The 27,964-nt window shown below is 39.2% G+C and overlaps 1 protein-coding gene across 2 annotated transcripts in view; it reads left to right on the forward strand.

Moving 5' to 3' along the window:
• The window catches only part of PLCL1 (phospholipase C like 1 (inactive)), a 397,791-nt gene that overhangs the window by 256,250 nt on the left and 113,577 nt on the right, over positions 1–27,964 (forward strand). For both annotated transcript variants that reach the window (XM_073646527.1, XM_073646528.1), the window contains exons 2-3: positions 14,072–16,543; positions 20,743–20,946. In XM_073646527.1, coding sequence (XP_073502628.1) covers positions 14,072–16,543; positions 20,743–20,946 — 2,676 coding nt within the window. The remainder of the gene's footprint in view (positions 1–14,071; positions 16,544–20,742; positions 20,947–27,964) is intronic.

A 27,964-nucleotide genomic window follows, 5' to 3' on the forward strand; every position in this document is an offset into this window, starting at 1 on the left:
CGTTTTTCATGCGTTTCCGCGGCGTTTACGCAACTGCAAAAACGCCGCGGAAACGCATGAAAAACGCATCGTGTGAACTCAGCCTAAGTGTGTTATTTGTCAATCAAACCGCCTTTCTCTGTAGATTCAGCCCCACTATGCAGTAATGAATGAGCAATCTACTGGCAGCTATGTGTGGTGTCTTGTCCTCTCCAGCAGATTCACAGATAAAAACTGGGTCTTCAAATGGAAGGTGCAATAAGAAAATGACCTCCTATAGTTTTAAATCTGGTTTTTAGGTACATATATTTTTACAATTTCTTTGTTACTGTTTATGTATGTACCGTATTTTTCAGACTATAAGACGCACCGGAACATAAGACCCACGTAGGTTTTAGAGGAGGAGAACAGAAAAAAAACTGAAGCAAAAAATGTGGTCATGATGCCCTGTTATGGGTGGGGGGAATCTGCTGCTGACATTGTTATGGGGTAATGTCCACCAATTCTGTACTAATATCCCCCATCCTGGTGTATTTGTGTCCCCATCCTAATATACGTGGACCCCGTCCTGGTATACATGGCCACCATCCCCATCTTGTTGTGTATGACCCCCATCCTGGTACACATGCCCCCCATCTCCATCCTGGTACACATGCCCCCCATCTCCATCCTGGTACACATGCCCCCCATCTCCATCCTGGTATACATGCCCCCCATCTCCATCCTGGTATACATGCCCCCCATCTCCATCCTGGTATACATGGCACCTATCCCCATCCTGGTATACATGGCCCCCCATCTTAGTATACATAGCCTTCCATCCTGTTATGTATGCCCCCTATCCTGTTATATATGGCCCCCTATCCTGTTATATATGGTCCCCCATCCAGGTATATATGGCCCCCTCACGCCGCACACGTAAAAAAATAAAGGATTCTATTCACTTCCCTCTGCTCCAGCAGCGCTCTGTTCTGATGCCAGCAACTGACATCTGCGTGTAAGCAGCACATGATGTCACAGACATGTGCCCTCACACGCTGAGGTCAACTGCAGGAATATTCAGTGCTCTCCACTCTCATGGGCATGGGGAGCAGTGAATATTAATTTTCTTTAACAGCGGACACAGTGTTAGCTGCAGCAGGCGGCTGCTGCCTCCTGTGACCCGCTCATCCGCGGCTGCTGCTCCCCTAACCCCCACCATCCATCCGGTACCATAAAGGTACTGTACATCCGGACTATAAGACGCACACCCCACTTTCCCCAAAAATTTTGGAGGAAAAAAGTGCATCTTATAGTCCGAAAAATATGGTAATATGTATCGTATGTACAGTACTGTGCGAAAGTTCGAAGTTTTAGCAAGTATGGAAAAACTGCTACAAAGAAAGAGTGGTTTAATAAGTAGAATTGTTAATAGTTTATTTTTATTAATTAACAAAATGCAAAGTGAATGAATAAAAGAGAAATATTTAATGCAACCAGCCATTGCTTTCAAAACAGCATCATTTCTTCTAGGTACACTTCCACAAAGTCATGGGCTTTCTAGATTATAGTCAAGTGTATGAGTATCCAGTTATACAAATCAGGTTATAATTATCATTTTCACATCTGAGTTAAATATGCAGATTTCATCTTTTTTTTTTTTTTTTTTTAAACCAATTATTTTTATTTAGGTTTCAAAAATTTTACAGCAAACAGTTATCAATATACATATAACAATTCACATAACGTGTAATAATACAGTCAAAACCCTCTCCCCCCTCCCGCCAATACTCCTTATGCCGGGCATACCTGGGAACATTGACAATCATATTACCGCCATCCATGCGGACCATATTTTCCCAAAAGTTCTCTCTCCATGCCTCCGCCTATAAATGCTTTCCTCTAAATGCATTTACCGTACGTGTCTGAGCAATAAATTCCCTCCTAGTGGGGGGTTCCGAATCTGTCCATTTTCGTGCTATTAGTTTGCGTGCCACATATAGCAATCGCGCTATCGCCACTTTGTAATGTTCTGAGACAGGTATTCCATCCACCTCCCCCAAAACACACAGCACTGGGTTTCTGTCAATTGTACATGTATAAGCCCTCTCAATTTTGCTGACAACGAACAACCAATAAGCCACCAAGATTTCATCTTTAGAGCGGAAGAGGACTTGAACTCTAGCTCCACCTATTGGAAGTAGCAATTCTAAAAGTCAATAGCGACCCTTTAATGAACATTGCCATATGATTTAGGATAAAAGCCAAACCAGAATCTCAGTTTGCAGACATGTGTTTCGGGTTGTTGCCCCTCCTCAGTGTAAAGCATGAGATCTGATTTGGCTATAATAAATAATAATAATCTTTTTATTTATATAGCGCTAACATATTCCACAGCACTTTACAATTCAGACAATTTACAGACATTATCGGCACTGTACCCATTGGGGCTCACAATCTACATTCCCTATCAGTATGTCTTTGGAGTGTGGGAGGAAACCGGAGAACCCGGAGGAAACCCATGCAAACACGGTGAAAACATACAAACTCCTTGCAGATATTGTCCTTGGTGGGATTTGAACCTAGGACCCCAGCGCTGCAAGGCTGCAGTGCTAACCACTGAGCCACCTTGCTGCTCACATATGAGAGACCTCTGACTGACTGGGGTGTAATGGAAGAATAATGAGCCTTTACAAGAAGAAGGAAGATTAATGAGACTTAGGATCAAAGCCAAATAGGTGGCACTAGAGTTCAAGTACTCTTTCTCTCTAAAGAGGCAATTTTGGATGTTTAATTTCCCCAAAGAGCATTGCATGCCCTATAAGTCTCGTTACACTGGCATTTCAGGCACATCACTTTCCACAAGGAGATGCATTACCCCTTAGACCACATGTTGGTTGAAACACATTAATTATCTGAAACAAAAACAATTATGTAGCAGCTTTAAAACTAGGTGAGGAAAAGCCAAACTTGGCTACAAAGGTGAGGTTGTGGAGGACACAAGGTAGTCGTACTGCATCAGCAAGGTACCTCCCAGGCAAAAATTTCTAAGCAGACTGGGGTTTCAAGATGCGCTGTTGAAGCTCTTTTAAAGAAGCACCAAAAATGGACATCATTGGCCTCTTCATCTATGGCCTTCAATCGAAAAGACTCTGTGCAGCAGATGAAAAACATATGCTTATTTCACTTCAAAATCGGAAGCTGCCCAGAAGTGCCATCAGCTCAGAACTGTCAGCAAATACTGGGTCCATGCTATACTCATCTACTGTTTGGATAAGTCTAGTCAGAAGTGGTCTTTATGAAAAAATTGCTGCCAAAAAGTCATACCTTCCACATGAAAACATGGAACTGGGATGCAGAAAAATGGCAGCAGGTGCTCTAGACTGATGAGTCCAAGTTTGAAAAAGTTGGCTGTAACAGTAAGTAGTTTGTTCACAGAAGGGCTGGAGACCTGAACAATATGATTGTTTGCAGGCAACAGTGAAGCAGTTTCTTGCAAGTGTAAGGGTATGTGCCCACGATGCAGAATTGAAGCAGAAAATTTCTGCAGCGTTTCTGCATGTTGTTGGCAGTAAAAACGATAGCGGATTTTACACGCGTTTTTGCAGCGTTTTTACATGTGGATTTGACTTGCGTTTTTCAAATGCATTGGGACCTCAAATCCGCATGCGGAAACGCACAAATAATGAACATGCTGCAGATTTTTCCGCAAGGAAAATCCGCTGTGGAAAATTCCGCAGCATTGGCCCAGAACATGCAGATTTTCATTGGGGATCATGAGGCACGTATTAGCAAGCATTTTGCAAGCGTTTACGCTGTGGAATTTCTGCATCAAAAACGCTTGAAAAACGCCTAGTGGGCACGCAGTCTAAGGCTGAGTTTCAGAAAATGAAGGTCAGAATTAATGGTGTCCTCATTGCTAAGAAATGCAGGCAGATAATTATCCATCATGCAATACCTTCAGAGACGTCTGCTTGGCTCAAAATGCAGAAGGACAACAACCCTAAACCTACAGCCAATGTCATTAAGAACTATTTTCAGCCATTTTCAAGACGAACAAGGACTCCTGGAAGTGATGATAAGCGTCACACAAAGTCCTGATCTCATCATCGAGTTTCTCTGGGATTTTATGAAGAAAAAGAAGGATTTGTGGAAGCCTACATCCACAGTAGATCTGCGGTTAGTTCTGCAAGATCTTTGGAACAACCTCCTTGTCAAGTTTCTTCACAATTTGCGTTCAAGTGTATCTGGAAGAATTGATGCTGCTTTAAAGGCAAAGGGTAGTCACAACAAATGTTAATTTGATTTGGATTTAAGAATTAGCAAACAAAATAGTTAAAAAATATATTTAGATTTAAAAACCTGATTTAATACAATTATTTTCCTGGCATTCTCTGATCTTGGCAATAGTCATTGTGAGGGGGTGAACTATGACCATCACTTATTGTGAGGGGTGGGTGGATCCTGTGTTTTTCTCTGTACATAGCCATATTGACTTTTATTGTTCTCCTATCTGTGATGATAAGACTGATAAATTATTATGTAACATAGAGCGGCTTTTGCACTGTCGGTCTTAGCCTGACAATACATTATACAGTCACCCATTTAAATAGCCAGCATGCAATTCTGTATTTTTCTTGCAGAATTCACTTGGGGTTTCTGAACCCTTAGTAATCAATTATGTGTTGTCACGCTGAGGCTATATAGGAACATCACAATGTCACATTGCATCTAATGATTGCCAATCAGGTTGTGTTGCTACCAGCGACAATTTAAAAACTCCAAACCTGTCTTGTTTTTCTCGTATGTTGCACACTTTATCATAGACTGCAAAGCAAATCGGGTGCAACCGAGGCTTCAATGTGACTCGTCCGCCACTTGGATTTTTTTTTCCTTGCAACCAAATTGCAGCTCTTACATAGTTGTGTGGCAGCAAATAGCAGACAAGTAACACAAATATTTTCGGTGACATGACTTGTCTTAGTAATGTGCAACTAAAGTTGCAGTGTAGCCCTAGGCTGAAACCAAAAAGGGGTTGTCTCCATCAAACAAATTATAATTTTGCATTAAAAATACATTCAACACAAATGCACAAAATCAAAATATTCCAAATAAATATTTCTACATGATATACATTAAAATGCCTGCTTTTGTGGTGCCATCATTTCCAAGCATTCAATGTCTCCCACATCAGAGACACAAAGAAACTTACTCTGCTACATTGTATCAATTCCCAGCGCAAGATACAATTGCTGTGAAGAGAAAATCCGTTTTCTGTGTACCGAGGGGACATCTGGTCAAGATTACTCTCTTTCCCACAAGTGGAAATGAACAGCTTGGGCCTGAAGAATTATGGGCTGCAGCAAAAGTATTAATAGAATCACATTATTATGATACTACTATATAGACCGCAAGTAGTAAAACTTGTTTAGTGCCATCGTTTTGGATGGATTTTTAAAGATTTGAATAGGAAATCATTTACTAGGCAGATCAATATACCCATTTGTGCTTTTCATTTCTTCGTGCCTCATTGACCTTAGTTACTATGAAAATGATAGTATCATGTCTATGGTCTTGTTATTAATGTGAAAGACAAACTAACTTTCATTCTTTTTTTTTCATATTGTAATCTGTATTTAAAAAAAAATAAAATCTTGCAGTTTTTATGCTAGTAACATCAGCCTATTTTAGACTTATACTTCCTATACTGTTCAGAAGATTTTCAGAGGTTTCATTATCATCACAGGCCGAATTACAATGCCTGGTTACACCTCTATAAAGGTGATGATAGAGGATCCATCTTTCAGAATAGTTGATGCCACAGCAGCCTTCTTCCACTTTCTTCACAATGATCTTTGCACACGCTCATTAGATGCGTCAATAAAAAATATAGGGCTTCAGTCAGTCTGTTGCTGCTAATGTACAGTACATGGGAAAGAATAGAAAGTATGAGTCTGACCCCAGTGGCCAGTGTGAGAATTGCAACATTATATATAGAGAGAGAGAGAGAGAGATCTATATAGATCGATATAGATATATTTATATATATATATATATATATATATATATATATATATATCTATATAGATATATAGATATAGTTATATATATAGATAGATATTATTAGATGTATTATGATAATGTATATTATTATTTTTTTGTTTATACAGATAGTGACAGAAAAAAAATTAAAAATACATATAAAAAATGATTAGACATTCCCTTTCATACATAAAGTGCTCAAACAACTTAGCGCCCCCCTTCAAGGTTCTATTTGCTCAGAATCACTTAGTAATGTAGTAAACTGCTCAGAATTATGACAACTAGGACATTTTTGTGTAGTCCTAATGTAAAGCTGAAATTCGTTATTTATTGATTTATATATTAATTTATGTATTTATCTGTTTAATGATCAAAGCTCATCGGAGATGCGGTGCCAAATGTATCATTGAGATGTGTTTCCATTAGTCTAATCAAATATGTCACATCTGAAAGCGATCAGACTTTGAAGTGTGTATCACACGGGATGAATGCTATCTACATGGAAATACAATATTAATTAGCATAGCATCCGAGGAAATGCATAATTATAAAGTAAAAGTTTATCAGTGCAATATAATTTCCCATTTAATGAGCATTTTATCCAAAATAAAAAAAATAATTACCAATAAATATAAATATTTTCCACTAATTTGTTTCTAAGACCCTAACAGATCATAATAGCTGGCGGACCTCGAGACCATTGCTTGGCCTCGGATTGCTATAGCGACCATCAGCGTCATACAAAAGTTGTCTCAGGGCTGCTGATCAGGTTAAAAAGTGAGCCCCTTCCCTGTGGTAACTATTTTAGATGTCACTGTCGTTATCGACAGCAGCATCTAGGGGGTTAAATGACCATGATTGTGAATACTGATTGTGACCATTGCAGATGGGTGTCAGCTCTAGTATACAGCTAACACCCGATGCATTTTCACCCATTAGGGATGCTATTTTCTTATTTCTCAGGTTAGTAAGCAGACGTATGGGTGGTCATTAAAGGGTTTCTCTGAGAATGGTAAAAACAAAAAATAACTAGGAAATTATTTATAATGACTTTTCCTTTAAATATATTTAATAAGCAAATCATAATTGTTTTGTCTAGGGAGGTAATCACTATAGAAATAAAATGGCCACCGTCCTGTTGCACTGACAGAAACCTGTCTTAGAATGTTAGTACAGGAACATGTGAGATATTTTTTTTTACTTATTTAATTATTTTTATTCCCCGAAAACCCCTTTTAAGGAGTTTTTTTTAAATGACAAAGTCCAACTTTCACCGTGGCTACAACCCAGATCTCCTGTGGTTGGCAATGAACACACAATTATAAAGGTTTAGCCTGCAACCGTTGTCGAGCCATGGGTGGGCAGAGTATTGACCACATTATCAAGGATGTTATCAATACCATGGATGGCAAGAAGAACAAACAAATCAATTTTAGATCAAATCAAGCCAGACATGTCACTTGAAGCAAGAATCACCAAGCTACGACTTCCCTACTTTGGATACATAAGAAGAGAGCAATCACTGGAGAAGGACATCATGGTTGGAAGAATAGAAGGAACAAGGCGAAGAGGAAGACCAGCAAACTGTTGGCTTGATACAATCAAGATAACAGCAGCGAAGACCCTGGTGGACCTATCTAGGCTTGAACAAGATCCATCTTCCTAGAGAGTGTTCATCCATCAAGTCGCCATGGCTCGAGATCGAGCTGAAGGCCGTTAAATAATATTATTGTTATCAACCAGACGATGTACTAGGATGACAAGCTTTATCAGTTGGATAACCGGGAAGGTGTAATACCAGACTAGCAAGGTTTACAATCCCCAATAAGGAAAATGGCAAGGTATGTACTAGACAAGTGTAGCTGAGACTGAGCCAATAAGGTGCTCAGAACTCACACATGAAGGGTCACGGTGCCTGGCACCATAGCGGTCACTAAGCCCTACTTTTCTTCCTTACTAATAAACCATTTTTAGAGCATAAATGTTATTGTTCTGTCCTGGTGAAAAATTCCATTTAATACAGTCCGTTAGCTAAATCAAAGGGCTTGGGGTCTTTCAGGAGTCAAAATAAAATGAACGAAACAGCAGCCACATAGGTTACAAACACCACTGCTTCGGTACGAGTAGTCATTTGGTCAAATATCGCAATGGATAACAGTTTGTCTTATAACAGTTTGTCTTGTATGACTTTCGAATTGCATGACACACTGCCCTTCATCTTTGATTTTTGCCTCTATATCGGCATGCCAGACATAAGGTTGCCAACCCCTACTCTCGAGAGACTATGTGACCACCACGTTTGCAGCTATACTGGAGGCCATACTGGTTGTCAGCCTACTTTACCGAAATACATACAATTTAGAAAAGATTGTATAGAAATTTAAGCAGTCTGAAAGAAGAAATTAGAGCTCAAGGACTAAATGAGGCAGTCATGATCAGAAATGTATCCATGGTTATTGAGCAAAATAACCTGCTCAGAAGTGATATTCTCTATCCTCAGTCACTGACCCTGAGGGCAAGTCCAAGCAAGCATTTTCTTTTAGAGCAAGGCTGGAAATCGTGAAACATTTTCTCTCTAAGCAACGAGAGGAGCCTTCCTGTGGAGAGACGATATATACCCTGCAATATGAAGTGATTAGTAATGTCCTGTACATGCGTTATTGGATTAGAGTTTTTCCATTTTCTGCCTGTTTACAAAGAAAGTGGCCGCTTTACTGTGGAGCTATGTTCTGTCTATTAATGGAGGCTTAGGGAAGCTTAATGATAGCTGCTAAGTTAATTGAAAGCTGTAAGGAGTTGGTTGCTGTGGACAACCAGTTATGATCCAAAACTACTAAGTTCATTAAGATGATAGGTCTTAGTATTATTAGGAAACTGCAATATTTGTTCTGGTTTAACAGTCCTCCTTATGGCGAAGATAATGTGGTTTCCTCACTGATCACTATATATCTATACCTACCTATTTTAAAGATTAAGCATTGTTTTATTTTTATTTTTTTTCATAAATCAATACCACAGGAAAAAATAAGAAACGTTGTAATATATCTTATTAGAGAAATCTGCTTTATTCTCCTCCTGGACTGATCTTTCATTCGTAAAAGTCTGAATTCAGGTGTAAAATCTGTCTTCAGTGAAGGCAGATTTTCTCATTACTGAGCTAGGAGATGACAGTTGGTGCTCATAAAGTTCTGTGGAGAACTGTAACTATTGTTTCAAGGGAACTTGCTACAGAATGACTGACTGTATCTGCCTCCTCCTCACCTCTCTATAGAATTTTAAAAGCAACAAACTGTCATCTCCTATCTCCGTAATGGGAACATCTGTCTTCCCTGAATACACATTTTGCAGATTTTACCAATGAATTGAGAGCGAAAGATTAGTCCAGGAGGAGAAAGAAGCAAATTTCTCTAACATTATATATCACAAAGTTTCTTATTTGTATGCATAGTATTAATTTATAAAATAGAAATTTAAATGACAGAGATATCTCTCTCCATACACACACTCAGGGAGAGACCTGTCACTCAAGGGAAGCGAGCGGGGAGAAACCACCAGGAACATTCCTTTCCGACAAGTCTCCCATTCAGCTTTTAAAGTATCTTTGTCTCTGAAACGTTATGGCGTTTCAGAGTCAAACATACCTGGTGGAAATTATACAGCCAGTGCCTGATACAGCACGTCTGTGGATTGGGCAGGATGTATCGGCTGTCCGGTCCCCTTTAACTATGTACAGTCCAGAAGGACTGCTAGCAAATGTGAAATACCGTCTGATGTTAAAAAGAAGTTGCAATCTCTAGAATAATCACTTCTTTTTTCAACCCTCCAATTTGCCAGTATATCTGGTAGTTTCTGGCATTATTGGACATGCCGTCCACATTACAAGCCTAACCTCTGAGTAGAGCACCGTTATAAACACCACCACTATGTCATGAAAGAGTAGAGCCAAAATCTTCTGATCAATCAATTATACAAAAATATGTTTCTTTCTTATACTGCATACTTCTGCCCAATATCAATATCCATTCAAAGAATGTGAAGGCACACCCAATAAACAGCCCCCCAAAAAGTAGTCTTCGAGCCTTGGCTTGGTATGCATAATATTTTGAAGATGATGTTCTTCTTTTAAGTGGTAAGCACAGCCATTCTTTTGACCCCTGATGAGGACTCTGGGGGATCAGTCTTGTGGGTTCAGCTGTATGCACCAGCGTCTGTGTTAAGACATCATTGTGGCAGATTCACTTTAGGACGTTATACAGCACAAGAATCTGCTTTCTGTAACCTGGATTTGAACTTTGCTATTTCATGGCTCAGTGGTTTGCAGTGATGTGGCTTCATATTTTCACACAGTAGATGAGAATGTAGATTTTAGCTGAGGCTTCCAGGACAAAGAGAGAGCTTACGAGGATGTTGATGAGTTGTATCACCATGCCAATCCTAAGAAGTGCTACACTACTGATCCAGCATCCAGACCTCCCACTGATAAACTGTTTATTCTTCTGGTCTATGATCCTGAGATGACTATGTCAGTTATGTAAAGACCTAGAGTGGAAGAAAGTCTCTCAAAACCAACACCTCGGTAGAACCTGGTAGACTTCAGGTTTGCTCAATACCGATGTTAGCACTTCACTTGCCAAAACATTGTAAACAGAAGCCGCAGACCAATTGTGAACAAAACCTAAATTCTTGTGATTTGACAAGGTGCTAAACAGTGATATAAATTGTTATTGTTTCGCCTCTGTCTTATTGTGATTCATCGACTGTATTTATTGTTATTTTTATTCTCAGTTTTAGTATTTCACTTTACTTTTCTGACAGGTTATTACATTTAATTTACAAAAATCTAATATGAAAACTGAAAGTTGACTGTCAGTTTATTTGCATTGCACAGAAATATTTGCAGATTGGTAAACACATTTATGTTCATCCCTGTTCTCACTGCGCTCAAAACCCTTTTCTTCTTTGTCAATCATGCATGCATATGCTATAGACAATTTCATAAAATGTCGATGAACCACAGTACAGTGCCAGGTGGAAAAACATGAAAACTGGATTCAGTTGTTGGGTGCCATTTACTGTCTAATCCAATTGGACTAATACTATTAACATGTAACCATTATTGTTAATTTTAAAACGGGTATGGATTCAAAACCCCATTTCCTGTATAACACCTAACAGGGCAGGTTGATAATAAAGATCAACCTCTCGCAATTAATATGTGATTATTTAGGACTTCTCTTTCAGGGTATTAGATAGCTCTCCTACCAGCCAGTTAGTCAGTGATTAGGTATTGAGCACTCGTTGCCTTTAGATGCTATCCTGTTAAATGATCATCCACAAGATAGTTTTACTGATCGTTCAGCATAGGAAAGATTGTATCTAATCAATCCTATTTCTTATGGGGTCTTGGCTACTGGTCGATCTTAGTAGGATGGTTGCCAAATGAAGACTACTCGTTTGGCAAGTATGGCTGTCGGATAGAAGTGACTGTCATTGTCGGCTATTATCAGAAAATAGCATAATCATTCCTAACTAATATAAATAATATAACAGGGACTATATTATTATTAGTCCTAATCATTAAATGTGGACTGACATTTATAAATCCAATTAAATAACCACATATCAGTTATGATAGGTTGATACTTTATTATCAACCTGCCCTGTTAGGTATTATACAGGAGATAGTTTTTATATGGTGTTTTGAATCCACATTTATTTGTTTTAAAATTAACCATTACGTTTACATTTTAATAATATTACTCTGATTGGATTTAGACAGTGAACCTAGCTATTTTTTGGAGACATTTTGGTTATTGAGAGTCAGTGAATTTAGATTGTTGGGTGCAGTATTTCCAAACATGACTCATTGGGGTACGAAGCCGCTCATTCAATCAAAACCTTCCCATTACCATTATTTTCCTGTATGTAGAATAATATAATGGGAAAAAAAAACCTATACTTCTTGTATATGTTTTTTTGGGGCAAGGCAGGGGTCAGGCAAATGTGGACAAATACATTTTGCTGTACCCCCCCCCCCCAAATAAAAAAACAAAAACGCAAAACATAATCCTCACAAAATGTAGTTTAAACTGGTCAAGACCTAATAAAAAAATTATTTAGTCTATGGGCAAGTTGCTGTATAGGTTTGGATACAGTTTTTAGCTATACAGGCGTATACATCCAGCAGAACGCACTGTGTAAATGTGAACTTAGCCTAACCTGATATCTACTGTTTTTCCAGAAATGTGGGCTATGGCTAAATGCACTGCTTCCCAATGCCTCCAATGGGTTCAAAAACAAACAACCATGTCCCATTTATTGAATGTTTGTTTTGGATTAGTGGAGCAGAAGAATTTTAGACTTTGGAGATGAACACCCAGAAGATTGATTTTTTACTTCAGAATAAAAGACCACTGAGTATTATTTGCTATGAGAATCTTTATCCCTCCATTTATCACTGACATGTTGTATACGTTTCCTCAAAAAGCATGCTGATCTCTTTATAATCTGTTTTTATGCAATGAAGATAAAATATTAAACCAAACCATTTCTTCTATGTAAGGAAAATCCTCCTGAGAGCCAGGAGCTCAAGAATTTATAGCTACTGCGATATTTAAAGATAAACAATAGTCAGAGTTTGGCTGATGATGGTCATGATATATGACCAGGGACATCACAATGGACTTCTAGAGCCCAATACTAGTCCAATTGGTCTCCTTTTGTGGCACTTACATAACGCCATGTTCAATAAATGTCTAGGATTCAGTGACGTAACTTAGCTCAGCTCCAGCTCATGTCATGAAAATAATCAATTGCATAAAGTTTTGATAGTAGAAGGGATGGATGTGGTGAATTTGTTTTCACTCGTGGCCATGTATGTCTTGTTTGGGAGAAATTTTTTCAGCTGTTGGAGGGAATCTGTCAGAAGGATTTTTCACCTCAAATTAACTATATATGTGCATGTAGCTGTTTCAAAGACAAGTGCAGTAATATCTTTAGATGGCCAGTCCATTTCTACATTACTGAGAAATCAGAGTTTGATTTCATATGCAAATGAGGATGGAGAGCTATTTGTAGATCTGAAGCCTCTGTCACTCCAGCTCTATCCCTTGCCCAGCACCGCTGCTCATGCTTGTCTGATGGCTCCTTTGTCTGAAGTCACACAACATAAATGCTACGTAGTCAAGCAGGTGGAGGCAGCACTGGTAGAGGAGTAGAGCTGGAGTGACAGAGGCGTCAGATCTACCATAGTTCTTCCTCCTCATTTTCATATCAATATAAACTCTGATTTCTCACTAACAGAGGAACAGACTGGTCATGTAAAGGTATTGCTGGACTTGTTTTTGAAAGAGCTACATGCGCATGTAAATAGTTTGGGGGGTTGAAATCCTGCTGACAGATTCCCTTTGAGATTTATCATTTATGAGTAACTCTTCCATGTGTATATGTAAGCTATCTCTACAATACTGTTATACAATATGTGTGGCACTAACCTTATTGCTGCAGTGTCTCCATTAATACTTGTTTAGTGCTTGTTTATGGTGGTACAAATTCAGTGTTACAAGAATTATAGCACATGTTAAGTAGAATCAAAGCATGAACATAAGTAATAATAAATGGGCAATGTCGTGCAGCAGGTCTGCAGCCTTACTGTGTTCTCTATACCTCACACCTTTTAATTAACTGATAAAACTTTAACAGATATTCCACATAATTTACTGCAAGTGCCTTAAAAAACAGATTGCTTGTTAGTGCCATGAAATGAAATGTTCCTATTTCTTCGAAACCATTGCAAATTGTTTGTATTTTTTACTTAATAATATATAGGATCCATGGCGTAGTGTGTAGCACCTGGGGTAAAGCAAGTGTTGTGCCCCCTAACCCTGTATTGATGCCCCTTTTAGAAAGCATTAATCCTCCTTTAGATCCTCCTTCAAAAGTAATGATGCCACTGAGTGTCCCTCCCACAAAAAACTGCCCCTTCACGTTACACTACTGCATGGGGTACAATATTTGGTGACTGTATCAACTCAACATTTTTGATTCTTATAGAATTTTTTTTTTCCTGTAGGATCCTGCAAACCAGAAACCTGGCAGAAAGAAAACGGTATCTTTTAGCAGCATGCCATCAGAGAAGAAAATAAGCAGCGCCAGCGATTGCATCAGTTTTATGCAAGGAGGATGTGAATTAAAGAAAGTGCGCCCAAACTCTCGTATCTACAGTCGTTTTTTCACACTTGACACTGATTTGCAGGCTTTACGTTGGGAGCCTTCGAAAAAAGATGCCGAAAAGGCGAAGTTGGACATTTCTGCCATCAAAGAAATACGACTTGGCAAAAACACAGAAACATTCAGGAACAATGGACTGGCAGACCAAATTTGTGAGGACAGTGCATTTTCAATAATTCATGGAGAGAATTATGAGTCTTTAGATCTGGTGGCTAATTCAGCTGATGTGGCCAATATTTGGGTCTCAGGTCTAAGATACTTAGTCTCTCATAGTAAACAACCTCTGGATTTGGTAGAAGGTGGGCAGAATACACCTAGATTTACCTGGTTAAAATCTGTCTTTGATGCCGCAGATGTAGATGGGAATGGCATTATGTTAGAAGATACAGCAGTTGAACTGATCAAACAGCTCTCTCCTGCTATTAAAGAAACAAAGGTTAGGTTAAAGTTTAAAGAAATCCAGAAGAGCAAAGAAAAACTTACCACCAGAGTGACCAAAGAAGAATTCTGTGAAGCGTTTAGTGAACTATGTACAAGGCCCGAAGTGTATTTTCTTCTTGTACAAATTTCCAAAAATAAAGAGTATCTAGATGCAAATGATCTACTATTGTTCTTAGAGTCTGAGCAAGGGATGACTCAGGTAACAGAAGATATGTGCTTGGACATAATACAAAAGTATGAGCTTACTCAAGAAGGATGCTTGAAGGGTTTTCTTACCATTGATGGTTTTACGAAATATCTTTTGTCCCAGGAATGTGATATATTTGATCCTGTTCATAAAAAGGTTAGCCAGGATATGACACAACCATTGTCGCACTATTATATCAACGCCTCCCACAACACATACTTAATTGAAGACCAATTTAGGGGTCCAGCAGATATTAATGGATATGTAAGGGCACTGAAAATGGCTTGTAGAAGCATTGAGCTTGATGTCAGTGATGGACCAGATAACGAGCCAATCATTTGCAATCGAAATAGCATGACCTCACCATTAGCCTTTCGTAACGTTATTGAAGTAATTAACAAATATGCCTTCATCTCCTCTGAGTATCCTCTTATACTTTGCATTGGCAACCACTGCTCTATACAACAGCAAAAGGTAATGGTGCAACATATAAAGAAGATCTTTGGGAGTAAACTCTACACAGAAAAGTCTTTGCCAGCAGATTCCTACCTTCCATCTCCTGAAAAACTTAAGAAAAGGATTATTGTAAAAGGTAAAAAGCTGCCATCTGATTTTGAACACTTAGAAGGAGAAGTAACCGATGAAGATGAGGAGGCTGAAATGTCTCGAAGAATATCAGAAGATTATTTTGGAGAACAGAGATTGATCAAACTTTGTAGAGAACTATCGGATTTAGTATCAATTTGCAAATCGGTGCAGTACAAAGATTTTGACGTCACCATGAAAAACCAAAGTTATGGTGAAATATGTTCTTTTAGTGAGAGCCAAGCTAGTCGGATTGCTAACGAGTATCCAGAAGACTTTGTAAACTACAATAAAAAGTTTTTAACAAGGGTTTATCCAAGTCCAATGAGAATAGACTCAAGTAATATGAATCCACAGGATTATTGGAATTGTGGTAGTCAGATTGTGGCTATGAATTTTCAGACTCCAGGTCCAATGATGGATCTCAACATCGGCTGGTTCCTTCAGAATGGTGGCTGTGGGTATATCCTTCGACCATCCATCATGCGCGATCAAGTGTCGTATTTTAGTGCGAACACTAAAGGTGTTGTTCCTGGTGTATCCCCTCAGGTTCTTCACATTAAAATCATCAGTGGACAGAATTTCCCTAAGCCAAAAGGAGCATGTGCAAAAGGGGATGTAATTGACCCATATGTATGTATTGAAATTCATGGCATCCCTGCTGATTGTGCAGAACAAAGGACTAAAACAATGCAACAAAATGGTGACAACCCAATTTTTGATGAAAGCTTTGAATTTCAGGTAAACCTCCCAGAGTTAGCCATGGTGCGTTTTATGGTCCTTGATGATGACTATATTGGGGATGAATTTATTGGCCAGTATACTACACCCATTGAGTGCTTACAGCCCGGATATAGACATGTGCCCCTACGCTCTTTTGTCGGAGACACGATGGAGCATGCTAAACTGTTTGTTCACATTGCAATTACCAGCAGAGCTGGAGGAGGAAAGGCTCAAAAGCGTGGATTATCTGCACGGATAGGGAAAAAAGCCAGGGAGTACACAATGCTAAGAAACACTGGCCTTAAGGTTTTGGATGATATCTTTAAACTTGCTGTTCATCCTCTGAGGGAAGCCACTGATGTCAGAGAAAACATGCAGGTAAGCAACGCTTATTGTGCTTAGCTAATTTGTTTGATTATTCATTAAAAAGGACCTTTCACCATTTTTACATGCTAAGCTTGCCATACCATGATAAAGTGGCTGAAAATCTGAATAAAACATAGTTTTTTTATATCTCATCTCCGTTGCGTAGATACTAGCTTGTAAATCTTGTAAAGTTTATTTACTAATTTCCACTATACGCAAGTGAGCGTTAGCAGAGATTCTTCTCAATCATAAGCAATGTCATGCACATAAAAGCTAAAAAAAAGAAAGATATTAAAACTGGCTTCTTGAGTGAGATATGGTAAGACTAGTGTCTATCTAGGTCACACTGATCTCACTGCCAGCAACTAGTGTGATTGCAAGTGCAGGTGCAGTAGAGCAGAGCTGTGTGTCATTACATACACCACTCTGTATCTATCCCAGACACACAGATCTCCTCTACTCTCGGAACTTCTAATCACAGATATTGAAGAGAAGTGTATATAATGGAACACAGCTCTGCTCTCCCCCCACCCCCACACTTGTAATCACAGTATGTGTCGGCATTGAGATCTGTGTGACCTAGGGAGGAGAGCAGAGCTGTGTGTTATTACATACACCACTCTGCATCTATCCCAGACACACAGATCTGCTCTTCCCCCGGCACTTCTAATCGCAAATAATAAAGAGAAGTGTATGTAAAGGAACACAGCTCTGCTCCCCCCCCTCACACACTTGTAATCACAGTAAGTGACGGCATTGAGATCTGTGTGACCTAGGGAGGAGAGCAGAGCTGTGTGTCATTACATACACCACTCTGCATGTATGCCAGACACACAGATCTCCTCTACTCTCTGAACTTCTAATCACAGATATTGAAGAGAAGTGTATATAATGGAACACAGCTCTGCTCTCCCCCCACCCCCACACTTGTAATCACAGTATGTGCCGGCATTGAGATCTGTGTGACCTAGGGAGGAGAGCAGAGCTGTGTGTCATTACATACACCACTCTGCATCTATCCCAGACACACAGATCTGCTCTTCCCCCGGCACTTCTAATCGCAGATAATAAAGAGAAGTGTATGTAATCGAACACAGCTCTGCTCTTCCCCCTCCCCCACACTTGTAATCACAGTAAGTGACGGCATTGAGATCTGTGTGACCTAGGGAGGAGAGCAGAGTTGTGTGTCATTACATACACCACTCTGCATCTTCTATGATTATAAGTGCCAGGAGGAGAGCAGAGCTCGGACACATATTCAGCTGAAGTAGGTGCTGACTACGGCAGGCCCCCCCCTCCGGCACGGGCCCAGTCATGATCATACCCTCTGCGACCGCGATCTTTACATCCCTGATTGGTATGGCGGGGGATTATTTTCTCATTTGACCACTTTTTGTACCTTAGATCATTTTTCATTGTCTATTAAAACAACAAGAAAAACCTCTAAGAACAATCTCAATTATTCTCATGCTTTTTCTTGTTATGGGATTCCTGGCTTTGGTTTTCTCAGGATCTTTCATCTAGTCTAGGTTATAATGGATGATTCTTGACCCACATGCACTTATGACCACTCCTCATTCAGCCATGCTTTTTTAGCTCATGTAAGCCCTTTAAAGACAATGACAGCTTTACCAATACAGTTAATGGGAATATACCTATTGTAGAATCTATCAGTAGGCTTTTGCTATTTAATCTGAGAGCAGCATAATGTAGGGGCAGAGACCCTGATTCTAGTAATGTGTCACTTACTGGGCTGCTTGTTGTTTCAATAAAATCAGTGTTTTATCAGCAGATTATTACTAGAGGATTAATTGTTTCATACAATGTAGACCTCCTGCTCTCTGTAACCCTGCCTTCACCACTGATTGGCAGTTTTCTGCCTATGCACTTTGTACACAGAAAACTTTTAACCAGCGGTGTGGGTGGGGTTAAACAAAGCTCAGCATTAAGAGCACTGCTGGATCTGCAGGAGGTAAAATAGTAATTTTATTAAAACTGCACTAAGCAGACGAATACACATGACTGGAATCAGGGCTTATTCCCCTACATTATGTTGCTCTTTCTCATATTATATAGTAATTACCTGATGATGGATTCTCTTAAAAATATATACTCAAAAATACTTTTCAAAGATGTGTTACATTTCACCATATTTTCCTCATTGATCCATTTAAAATAAACTTTGAATGCAGATGATTTTATTAGCAGCATATCAAAATATAATTGTGCCAGAGATGTAAGCATCATCATTAATAATACCAGTTTTAATAATCAAGCCATTAAGCCAATCTCGCTGCCTCTGCAGTGAGCAAAACAATTAGTATGAAAAAGCAATGAAATAAACTACCAATTTTAGTCTTAACAGTTAGAAATAGTAAACTCAGTCTAAATACATATTTCATAAAAGGGGACATGTCACCTGCTTAAAAGTAGCCAGTTTTTACTCTATTTTTTTTACTTGCTTCTCCACAGTATTCTTTATTTAATTGTTTTCACCTTTCTTTTTTTTAAATCTGCCATATGGTATCAGATTTTTTACTTTGTGCAGCCAATAAGCTAATTTTTATGGCCTTTCACAAGGGGGCGGTGCTTATAGTGTAATTATGCAGAGCAGCCTAAAGACACGCCCCCAGTGAATCCTGTGGGCAATGCCCTGCTTGTTAAAGACCATAAAAATTAGCATATTGTGTGCACTAATTAAAAAGGCCCATGGAACTGCATGGCGGATTTAGAATAAGAAAAAACTGAATACTTAAGAGGAGCAGCAAAAATGAAATAAGAGCAAAATCTGGCAACTCTGGACGTGGTGACCAGTGTTCTTTAATGTATGTTCTTATGTAAACCAGTGCGGGCCAAAATCTTAGATATGGCACCCGGATATGTACTTTTTGTATCTAACTTTTTGGGTTGTTCTCTAATGATGTTGGCTTGATGAGCTACTATAAATGAGGACTAGATTGGTGAGATATGTTATTTAAGAATGAAACCAGGTGAGATATAGAGTAAATCCACTCTACAACCAAACCTGCATAACTTTAGTTCTAGTTTCACCCTTCAAAATTGTTTAAATAGCAATTCCCTAATATAAGGTAATCACTCAAAACCCACTCCCTTCATCTTTGGGAGGAATCCAGTGATACACATGCTGAGATGTGGGGAGTTGATGATGAGCACACACTGTTGCTTCAATAATTAAAGGGGTTGGTCACTTTAGCTTTATTTTACCAAATATGTTATGGCACTTGCTAATATATAAGTATTACTTGGCACATGTTAGTGCCGCCTTGCTCACGGACAGCACAGTTCTCTGGGCTGTGACCAGAGCTGCCCATGAGCCTTATCATGGGAAAGCTGTTTTGAATTGTTTGAGTCTGATGGACGGCTGTGGTCACTGCTTCTCTACCAGCAGTCATTTATAGGACAGGAGCGCTGTGCAGTCTGTGAGGAAGGCGAAACTAACAAGTGCAGGAGGAGAACCTGTAATACTTATATAATCGTAAGTGCCACAAAATGTCCCACAGCATTTAGTAAAATAAAGATGAAGGGACCAACCCCTTTAATTCCTAAAGCTTTATAGTGTGGGTTCATCGGAAAATCATTGGATTGCTCCACAGGCTGAGTAATCACTCTGAATTAGAGGAGTTTCATTTTGACAATTCCAAAACATGAAACAAATAATTAAGAGAACTTGGCCAAACCCTTCAAGTAAATAATACTCTAATTAAAAGGATTGCTGAGCCTAGGGTACAAGTCTGCAGTCACTCTATATGACTGCAGACTTGTGAATCCTTACAGCACTCGAATTGTGTGCTCTGAGGATTCTTCAGTGCTGGGAGCAGGCGGTGATGTGACCGCAATTGTCTGATTTGCATACTTCCGGCCACATTCCGACTAGACGTGTCCATCCTTGCTCAGTGCACTTGGATTGAGCGAGGCTGGACAAGTCTAGTCAGCGTGTGACAGCATGTATGCAAACTACATACTCCCAGTAACGTATCCGCTGCTTCTGTCGCAGACACTAGAGAATCTACATAGTGACTGCAAACTTGTACCCTAAGGCAGGGCGACCCATTTAAATGACTATCAAAATTTTTCTTAACACTAAGAAGACTCGGTTTATAGTAGACAAAAACAATGGTTCTTCAGGGTTAAGTAGAGTGTGGTGGTGTTTGCTCTTGTGTTGATTGTGTTTCTTATTTCTTCTACTTTAGAATGCTCTGGTGACCCTAAAGGAGCTCTGTGGACTCCCTACCAGCTCCAGCCTCAAACAGTGTATGCTGTCCCTCGCATCACGGCTTGTGAATAGTGACAGCACTCCATCTGTGAACCTCATCATGAAAGACAGTTACCCTTATCTGGAATCGGTAGGAACAATACCAGATGTGCAGAAAAAGCTGCTCAGCTCCTATGAAACGGTTGGTACTGACCTATAATATACTTAACATCACTTACATCTGTTTAACATCACTTACATCTTACATCGATATTTTGCAGTTGTCGTAAGCTTATGTAGGAATGAATTTCACCAAATAAGCATGGACACATACGCTAAGGGCTCATTGACACAGTTTTTCTTGTACAAATGCTTTTTCTTTCACTGCTAGCACTGGTACCAGTGCTAATCTATAGGACTGTGTTCACATGTCAGATGTTTTCCTTGAACCGAGTGGTTCGTGCAAAAATCGTGGAGACATGTCTGATATTGATCCGACTGTCACATCAAAATCAGCAATGCAAGTCTATGGGTGAAAAAAAATTGGACCGCACTCGGATACCATCCATGTGTTGTCCTTTTTTCACTGACAGATAGGAGGAGGGCTTATCCAGATGTCTGAATGTCACGTACAATTGCTATCCATGTTTTTCACAAATAGCATACTTACCTTTAATAATCTATGGGGTCATTCACATGTGATTTTTTTTTTTTGCGAACTGAGAGGTACATGGAAAATCGCGGAAACATATCCTATTTTGATCCAAGCGTCGATCAAAATCGGCAATGCAAGTCAATACAAAAAATTGGAAATCACTGTGCTGCCTGATTTTCACGGACTGATAACATCTGCGTGGCAGCGTGGCAAATCAGGGATGTTCATGGGCGAAGCCAATTTTTTTGGCGCAAATAAGCCGGAATCCTGAACACGAACCTGAATTTGAAGTGCCGAACAAATTCGCTCAACACTACTAAAGAGTAACTGTCGTTTTAATTTTTATTTAGTAAATCAACAGTACACGTGAAAATAAGCAACTTTGTAATATATTTCATCAGAGAAATCTGCTTCTTTCTCCTCCTGGACTGATCATTTAGTCTCAAAATTCCCAATTCACAGGTAAAATCTGTATGGGAATTGACTGTTGCTGCTTATAAGATTTTATGTAGCAGGCAGGAGGGCTAGAGTCAGAGCTATCCTCCCCCCCCCCCCCTGTCCTGGACTAGAACTAGAATTTATCAGTAGCAACTGTCAACTTTTAGCTCAGGAATGTAAATATCTGTCTTCACTGAATACAGATTTTAACTGTGAATTGAGAATTTTAGAAAATGAATGATCAGCCCAAGAGGAGAAAGAATCTGATTTCTTTTACACAATAAAAACTATTTTATAAAAAAAATAATATTCTGAGAGCTATAACTTTTTTATTTCTCCGCTGATGGAGCTGTATGGTGGCTTGTTTTTTTGCGTGACAAGATGACATTTTCAATTATATCATTTTTATTTCTATTCGACTTTTTGAACGCTTTTTATTCCATGTTTTTTGGCGGTATGAAGAAAAAGCATAGGTTTTCTTGCCACTTTTTATGTTATTTTTTTACGGCGTTCACTGAATGGGTTTAATAGTGTGACAGTTTTATAGGTCAGGTCATTCTGGACGCTGTTTTATTTTATTTTCCTTTTACATACCATAAATATACCTATTTAATTTTTTTTTCATTTTTATTTATTTTATTACATTTTTTTAAGTATTTTTACAATTTTTTTTTAAACTTTATTTAAACTTTTTTTCTATGGACTTTTATTACTCTGATCTCTGGTATAATGATTTATACCTGTCAGTGCTGCACTGACAGAAGCTTCCTAGACCATGCTCCGAGCATGGCCTAAACAGGCCTCCATAGCTGGCAGACCAGGAGGTCGTCATGACAGCCTTTTAAATGCTTCGATCGCTATCAATCATGGCATTTAGGGGGTTAAATGGCTCTGGGCAGTGCGGGAATCGCTCCTGGCCGTGACAACCGGAGCTCGGATATAACTTACGCCGAGCTCTGAGGGCGATCATATGATCACCATGATGTAAATTTACGTTATTTTGCGGGAACCCCTTCCCGACCATGACGTAAACTTACATCAAATGTCGTGAAAGGGTTAAATAAAGTTTCACTATACTCAACAGAACTAGAGATGAGGGGGTCCATCCACTCATCTCTAAACTGGAACTTTTTCAGCAAATGTATCAAGTGGAAACTCCAAACACAACTGGAACAGAGCCTAGTGTTTTCTTATCTGCATTAAAGGGACTCTGTCAGCACAGAATGACTGTTCAAACCAAGCGCAGGAGCTCAGTGCATCATGGCATTGCTAAACAGTTCAGTGCAGCTTCCCACCTACTTCCATATGCAACTGTATCGGCATCCTGGATGCCGATACATTTGAACGCAATGATGGAAGAGGGAGCCGTCTGCTCATCTCTCTGCGTCTGACGCCTCAGCGCAGCGGGCGTGACGTCATTCTTTTGCGCCCACTGTTCTGAGCAGTGAAGAGCTTCAGAGAGCTCGATGCCGAGACCAGAGCAACGGGGAAACAAGGAGAAGGGAGTATTTTTTTTTTTTTTTTTTTTTTTTAATGTGGGGCCCATTATACTGTATGGAGGACTATGAGGGGTCATTATTCTGTATGGAGGACTATGTGGGGCCCATTATACTATATGAAACTCTATGTGGGGCCCATGATTCTGTATGGAGAACTATGTGGGGCCCATTATACTGTATGGAGCTCTATGTGGGGCCCATTTTTCTGTATAGAAGGCAATGTGGGGCCATTATTCTGCATGGATTACTATGTGGGGCTATTATTCTGTATGGAGGACTATGTGGGGCCTATTATTCTGTGTGGAGGGCTGTGTGGGGATCACAGTTTTGGCATCATACTGTTTTGGGGTCACCATACTTTGCCGGGGGTGGAGATTGAGGGGGGTACAGTAGGGTCATCATGCTGTGCGTGTGGAGGGTACTGTGGAGGAACTCACTGTGGGAGTATCATACTTTGGTGGCATCATACTTTATTAGCGCAATGAAAGGGAAAATCTAGGGGCTTCAGTAGGAGGAAAGTTACTTTGTATGGCTGCAAAGTTGTGAGATATGCTTTTCTGTGACCCTACCAAATATTATGTTTTTGGTGGGGGGGGGGAGGGGCAATTAGAACTTCTGCTATGGGACCCCATATGGGATGATTTCTATGTACTCCCCTGCTCGCGAGCAAATGCCTAATACTTTGATTATATGATCTGACTTTTAAGATCTATTAATTAAAATGTATTTTGTTTGTGGGACAACCCATTTAAGTTTGTGTCCATATAAAAAGGTTTATTGTTATATTTGATGATAAGGAAAAATGTCCTCAGTTGTAGACATTTTTTTTTAATAAATATCAAGGTTGACACGCAACTTTGTCTAAGTTTTTAAATTTGTCCCTCTGTGTATTTGAGTTTTACATCCCTGCATTAACAGGAGATAAGCTGTAGTGCCTAGAGAATTGCAGATCGGTGGCGGTGCCCAGCATTGAACTCCCACCAATAAGATTTTGAAGAACTACCCTTGTGATGGGTCATTAGTATTAAAGCACTGGACAACTTCTTTAAATTGTCAAACAGCGTTTAAAGGGAACCTGTCACCATGAAAATGCGGTCCAATCTGCAGGCAGGAGGTTATAGAGCGGGGGGCGAATGTTAGATTGATATATAGTTTTGTGAGAAATGATTCAGTATAACCTGTGTTTTATTCATTTCATCCTCTGCTATTTCTGAGATTTTGGGTCCAAGGAGTGGTCCTATCAGTGACTGACAACCATCTCTGTATGCACACTTATACCAAGAAAGCTGTTGGATAGGACCGCCCACTGGACCCAAAATCCCAGAAAGAGCAGAGGATTAAATTATGAAATCACAGGTTTTACTGAATCTTTTCTCACAAAGCTATATATCAATCTACTCCGCTCCCCCTGCTCTATAACATGGGGCCTGCAGATTGGACTGCATTTTCATGGTAATAGATTCCCTGTAAGAGAAACCTGTAGTAGCAGAGATGTGAACAAATTGTCTTAGCCCTATTTAGTCTAGTTTCCAAATAATAATGTATAAATTCACAACAAGAATCTAATAAATCTGAGTTTTTATGTATCTGATATTGATCTTCAAAGTAAACCGAGGATATTGAGGTCACTGACAGAAAACCCAGTAATGACAGCTGAAAATTGAAAGGTACAGTCTGCAGCTGTTCCATTACTGATCTCCGCCGAAAAATCAATGCATATCTGTCTTGAGTAAGAAAAATTCTTTTGACAATTAATGAATACATTTCAGTTCCCTGCTGTGTAATTGTTTCCCGTGTCTGAAATAGTTGCAATGATTTTTCTCTGATTATTTAACATTCTACCAGGGATTTATTTATTTTCTTATTTTAGTCACTTATATAGCGCCATGATATTCTGCAGCGCTTTACAGACATCATCATCACTGTCCCCACTGGGACTCACAATATACATTCCCTATCAGACTCTTCATTGACTAATGCCCTAATGGTCCAGGTACAAATTAGTGTTTCATCCCATGAGACCAGTGTAGCCTCCAATAGCCTTGAGCTGTCACATGGGACTAGAAGTCATTGCATGAGACTAGTCCAGGTGATATAGAGTCTGACAGGGGACCTGAAGTGATAGGTAGTGAATATAATGACTTTTTAACTTTTAAAACGTAACAATTTTTTTTTTGCAACTTGTGGATTTTGATGTGGATACATGTGGTTACACAGGTAACCTGCAGCAAAATCCGCAACTATTCGGCTTTTTACACAACCAGCTATGAGATTTCAGAAATCTCATGCACAGTGTTATTGTTTTTTTCCTAATTGATTAGCTTCAGTGTTTTTGAAATCTGAAGCATATCAGTTCTTTCTGCGTTTTTACAGCATTTTTTTCACCCATAGAAAGCAATGAGAAAAGGAAAAAACCACTGGAAAAAATGCAGTGGCGTTTTTGCTGCATTTTTGCAGCATTTTTGGTGAATAAAACTAATTTTATTAGACATGTACTGTAGACAAAGCACATATGTAATCTGCACCCAAAAAACAAGTACAAAACACCTCAAAGATGCAGAAAAATTTGCCTTTTGAACACAGCATTTTTCCTGTCAAGAGAGCAGGTTTTGGCTGCAGAAACAAAAAGCAACAAAAATGCTGCATGTGAATATAGCCTTAGGTTTTGTTGCAGATTTTATTTTCCCCATTGAACTTGGTCGGGAAAATTTGCAACAAATCCTCAACCATTCCACAACATGAATTAACATTTTGTAGGATTTTAAATCTGCTCCACTTGTCAGTTTACAAGTAGATATTTTTTGCAGTGTGGGGATAAGATTTGTTAGAATCACCACTTTGCTGCTACTATAACACAATGAGCATTTTCCTCCTACTTCTCTGGATGGAGAATCCTCAGCGCATCTGTCCCTTTTGTACTTACCCCATGAATGACTTAAACATCTACTTTGTCCCTCACAATAAATCTTTTTTCAGAGAATATGTCAGCTCTCCTCATATCTCTTTTACTTAATACTTGCTCACCGTTAAGGTGAATCTTTTCTTAGAACTCTTATTCTTACTTCCCTTCAAGCTCTTTTTTTCAATGTAGGGTTAACATTGACTTTTTTGAAGCAGATCTGCCCCCAAATCATTCTCATAAACCACTTTAGAAACACTTGGAAAACTCTTCCTATACATTTCTATGGGAAATCCACTTTGCTGTTCAATTGAAGAGTTTTTCTGAGCATTTTTTGAAGGAGGTTTTGAAAAACCACCTGATAGAATAAAAAAAGTGCATGTCACTACTTTAAAGTGGATCTTGATGAAATCCGCTCCTATCTAGGCACTGCAAAAAAAACTTTGAGGTAAAAACTTTACTTCAATTCTTCAAGACTAGAAGAAATGCTTCAGGAAAGAATAACATTTCCCAAACATAAGAATCTCCTGAAGCAGTTTACGCTGGTTTATAAAATCCTCAAAATCGCTGTGTGAACATAGCCTAATATTACCATGTGACCATGAGTAAGGCTTTGTTCATATTGTGTTTTACCCTCATATCAGTGGCTCTGTCTGGACTTGTATCTGAATCCAATTTTGCAAAGCTTCAGATTTATGTGCTAACATTAACTGTAATGATGCAGGCGGAGTCACTGTGTGCTCTGTTGGACATCATTTTCATCCATATACACCAATTTTAGGTGGCCTACAAGAAGTTGTCGGCTGCATCTTAGACAGTCAATGCCCACATCAGTGCATATGCCCAAATCCTATTTTTCAGGGTAAATCGCGATGTCAGCCCGGCCTAATAGTAAGGCCATGTTCACACGTTCAGTATTTGGTGAGTTTTTTACCCTCAGTATTTGTAGCCAAAATCAGGAGTGGAACAATCAACGAAAAAGTATAATAGAAACTCATCACCACTTCTGTCTTTATCACCCACTCCTGTTTTGGCTTACAAATACTGAGGTAAAAAACTCACCAAATGCTCAGCGTGTGAACGTGGTCTTATCTGGTGGTTGTGCTGGGAAATAAACAGCATTAAGCCATTTGCACACATTTAGTATTTTTTCGAGTTTTTTATATCAGTATTTGTAAGGCAAAACCAGGAGTGGGTGATAAATACAGAAGTGGTGACGTGTTTCTATTATACTTTCCTCTGATTGTTCCACTCCTGGTTTTGGCTACAAATACTGAGGTAAAAAACTCACCAAATACTCAGCGTGTCCTAATACACACTACCCTATAGTAGTAACCGCAGCAAATAGCATATACTGTGTGCTCCTATATAAGGAGCTATAAGGAAAGTCTGCATAACATAAGGGGTGTTTTTGTGAGTTTTCCTGCCGAGCCTTTGTAGCAAATATACATTATTATCCTCGGCATTGTTATAGGATTTCCAGAGGACCATTGTCATTGTAAACCTGTAAGAATTACCTAGCTGAGCAGTAAATTATCTTGTAACTGCCCTTCGAATACATGTCCCTGTTATCATGAGTCATTCTAGACATTTAATAACAATGAATGGAGGTCTATACAAGTCTAAAATTGATTTCCGCACAGCCTGAGTTGAAGCCAATTATTAGAAGGTCTGGACAGTGGGATTTTATAAAAGGCTGCTTAGAACGTCATATCTTCTGATTTATTAT

Source organism: Phyllobates terribilis, unplaced genomic scaffold, assembly GCF_046119375.1.
Source record: "Phyllobates terribilis strain yellow unplaced genomic scaffold, ASM4611937v1 Scaffold_9__5_contigs__length_417890890, whole genome shotgun sequence".
Lineage (NCBI taxonomy): Eukaryota > Metazoa > Chordata > Amphibia > Anura > Dendrobatidae > Phyllobates > Phyllobates terribilis.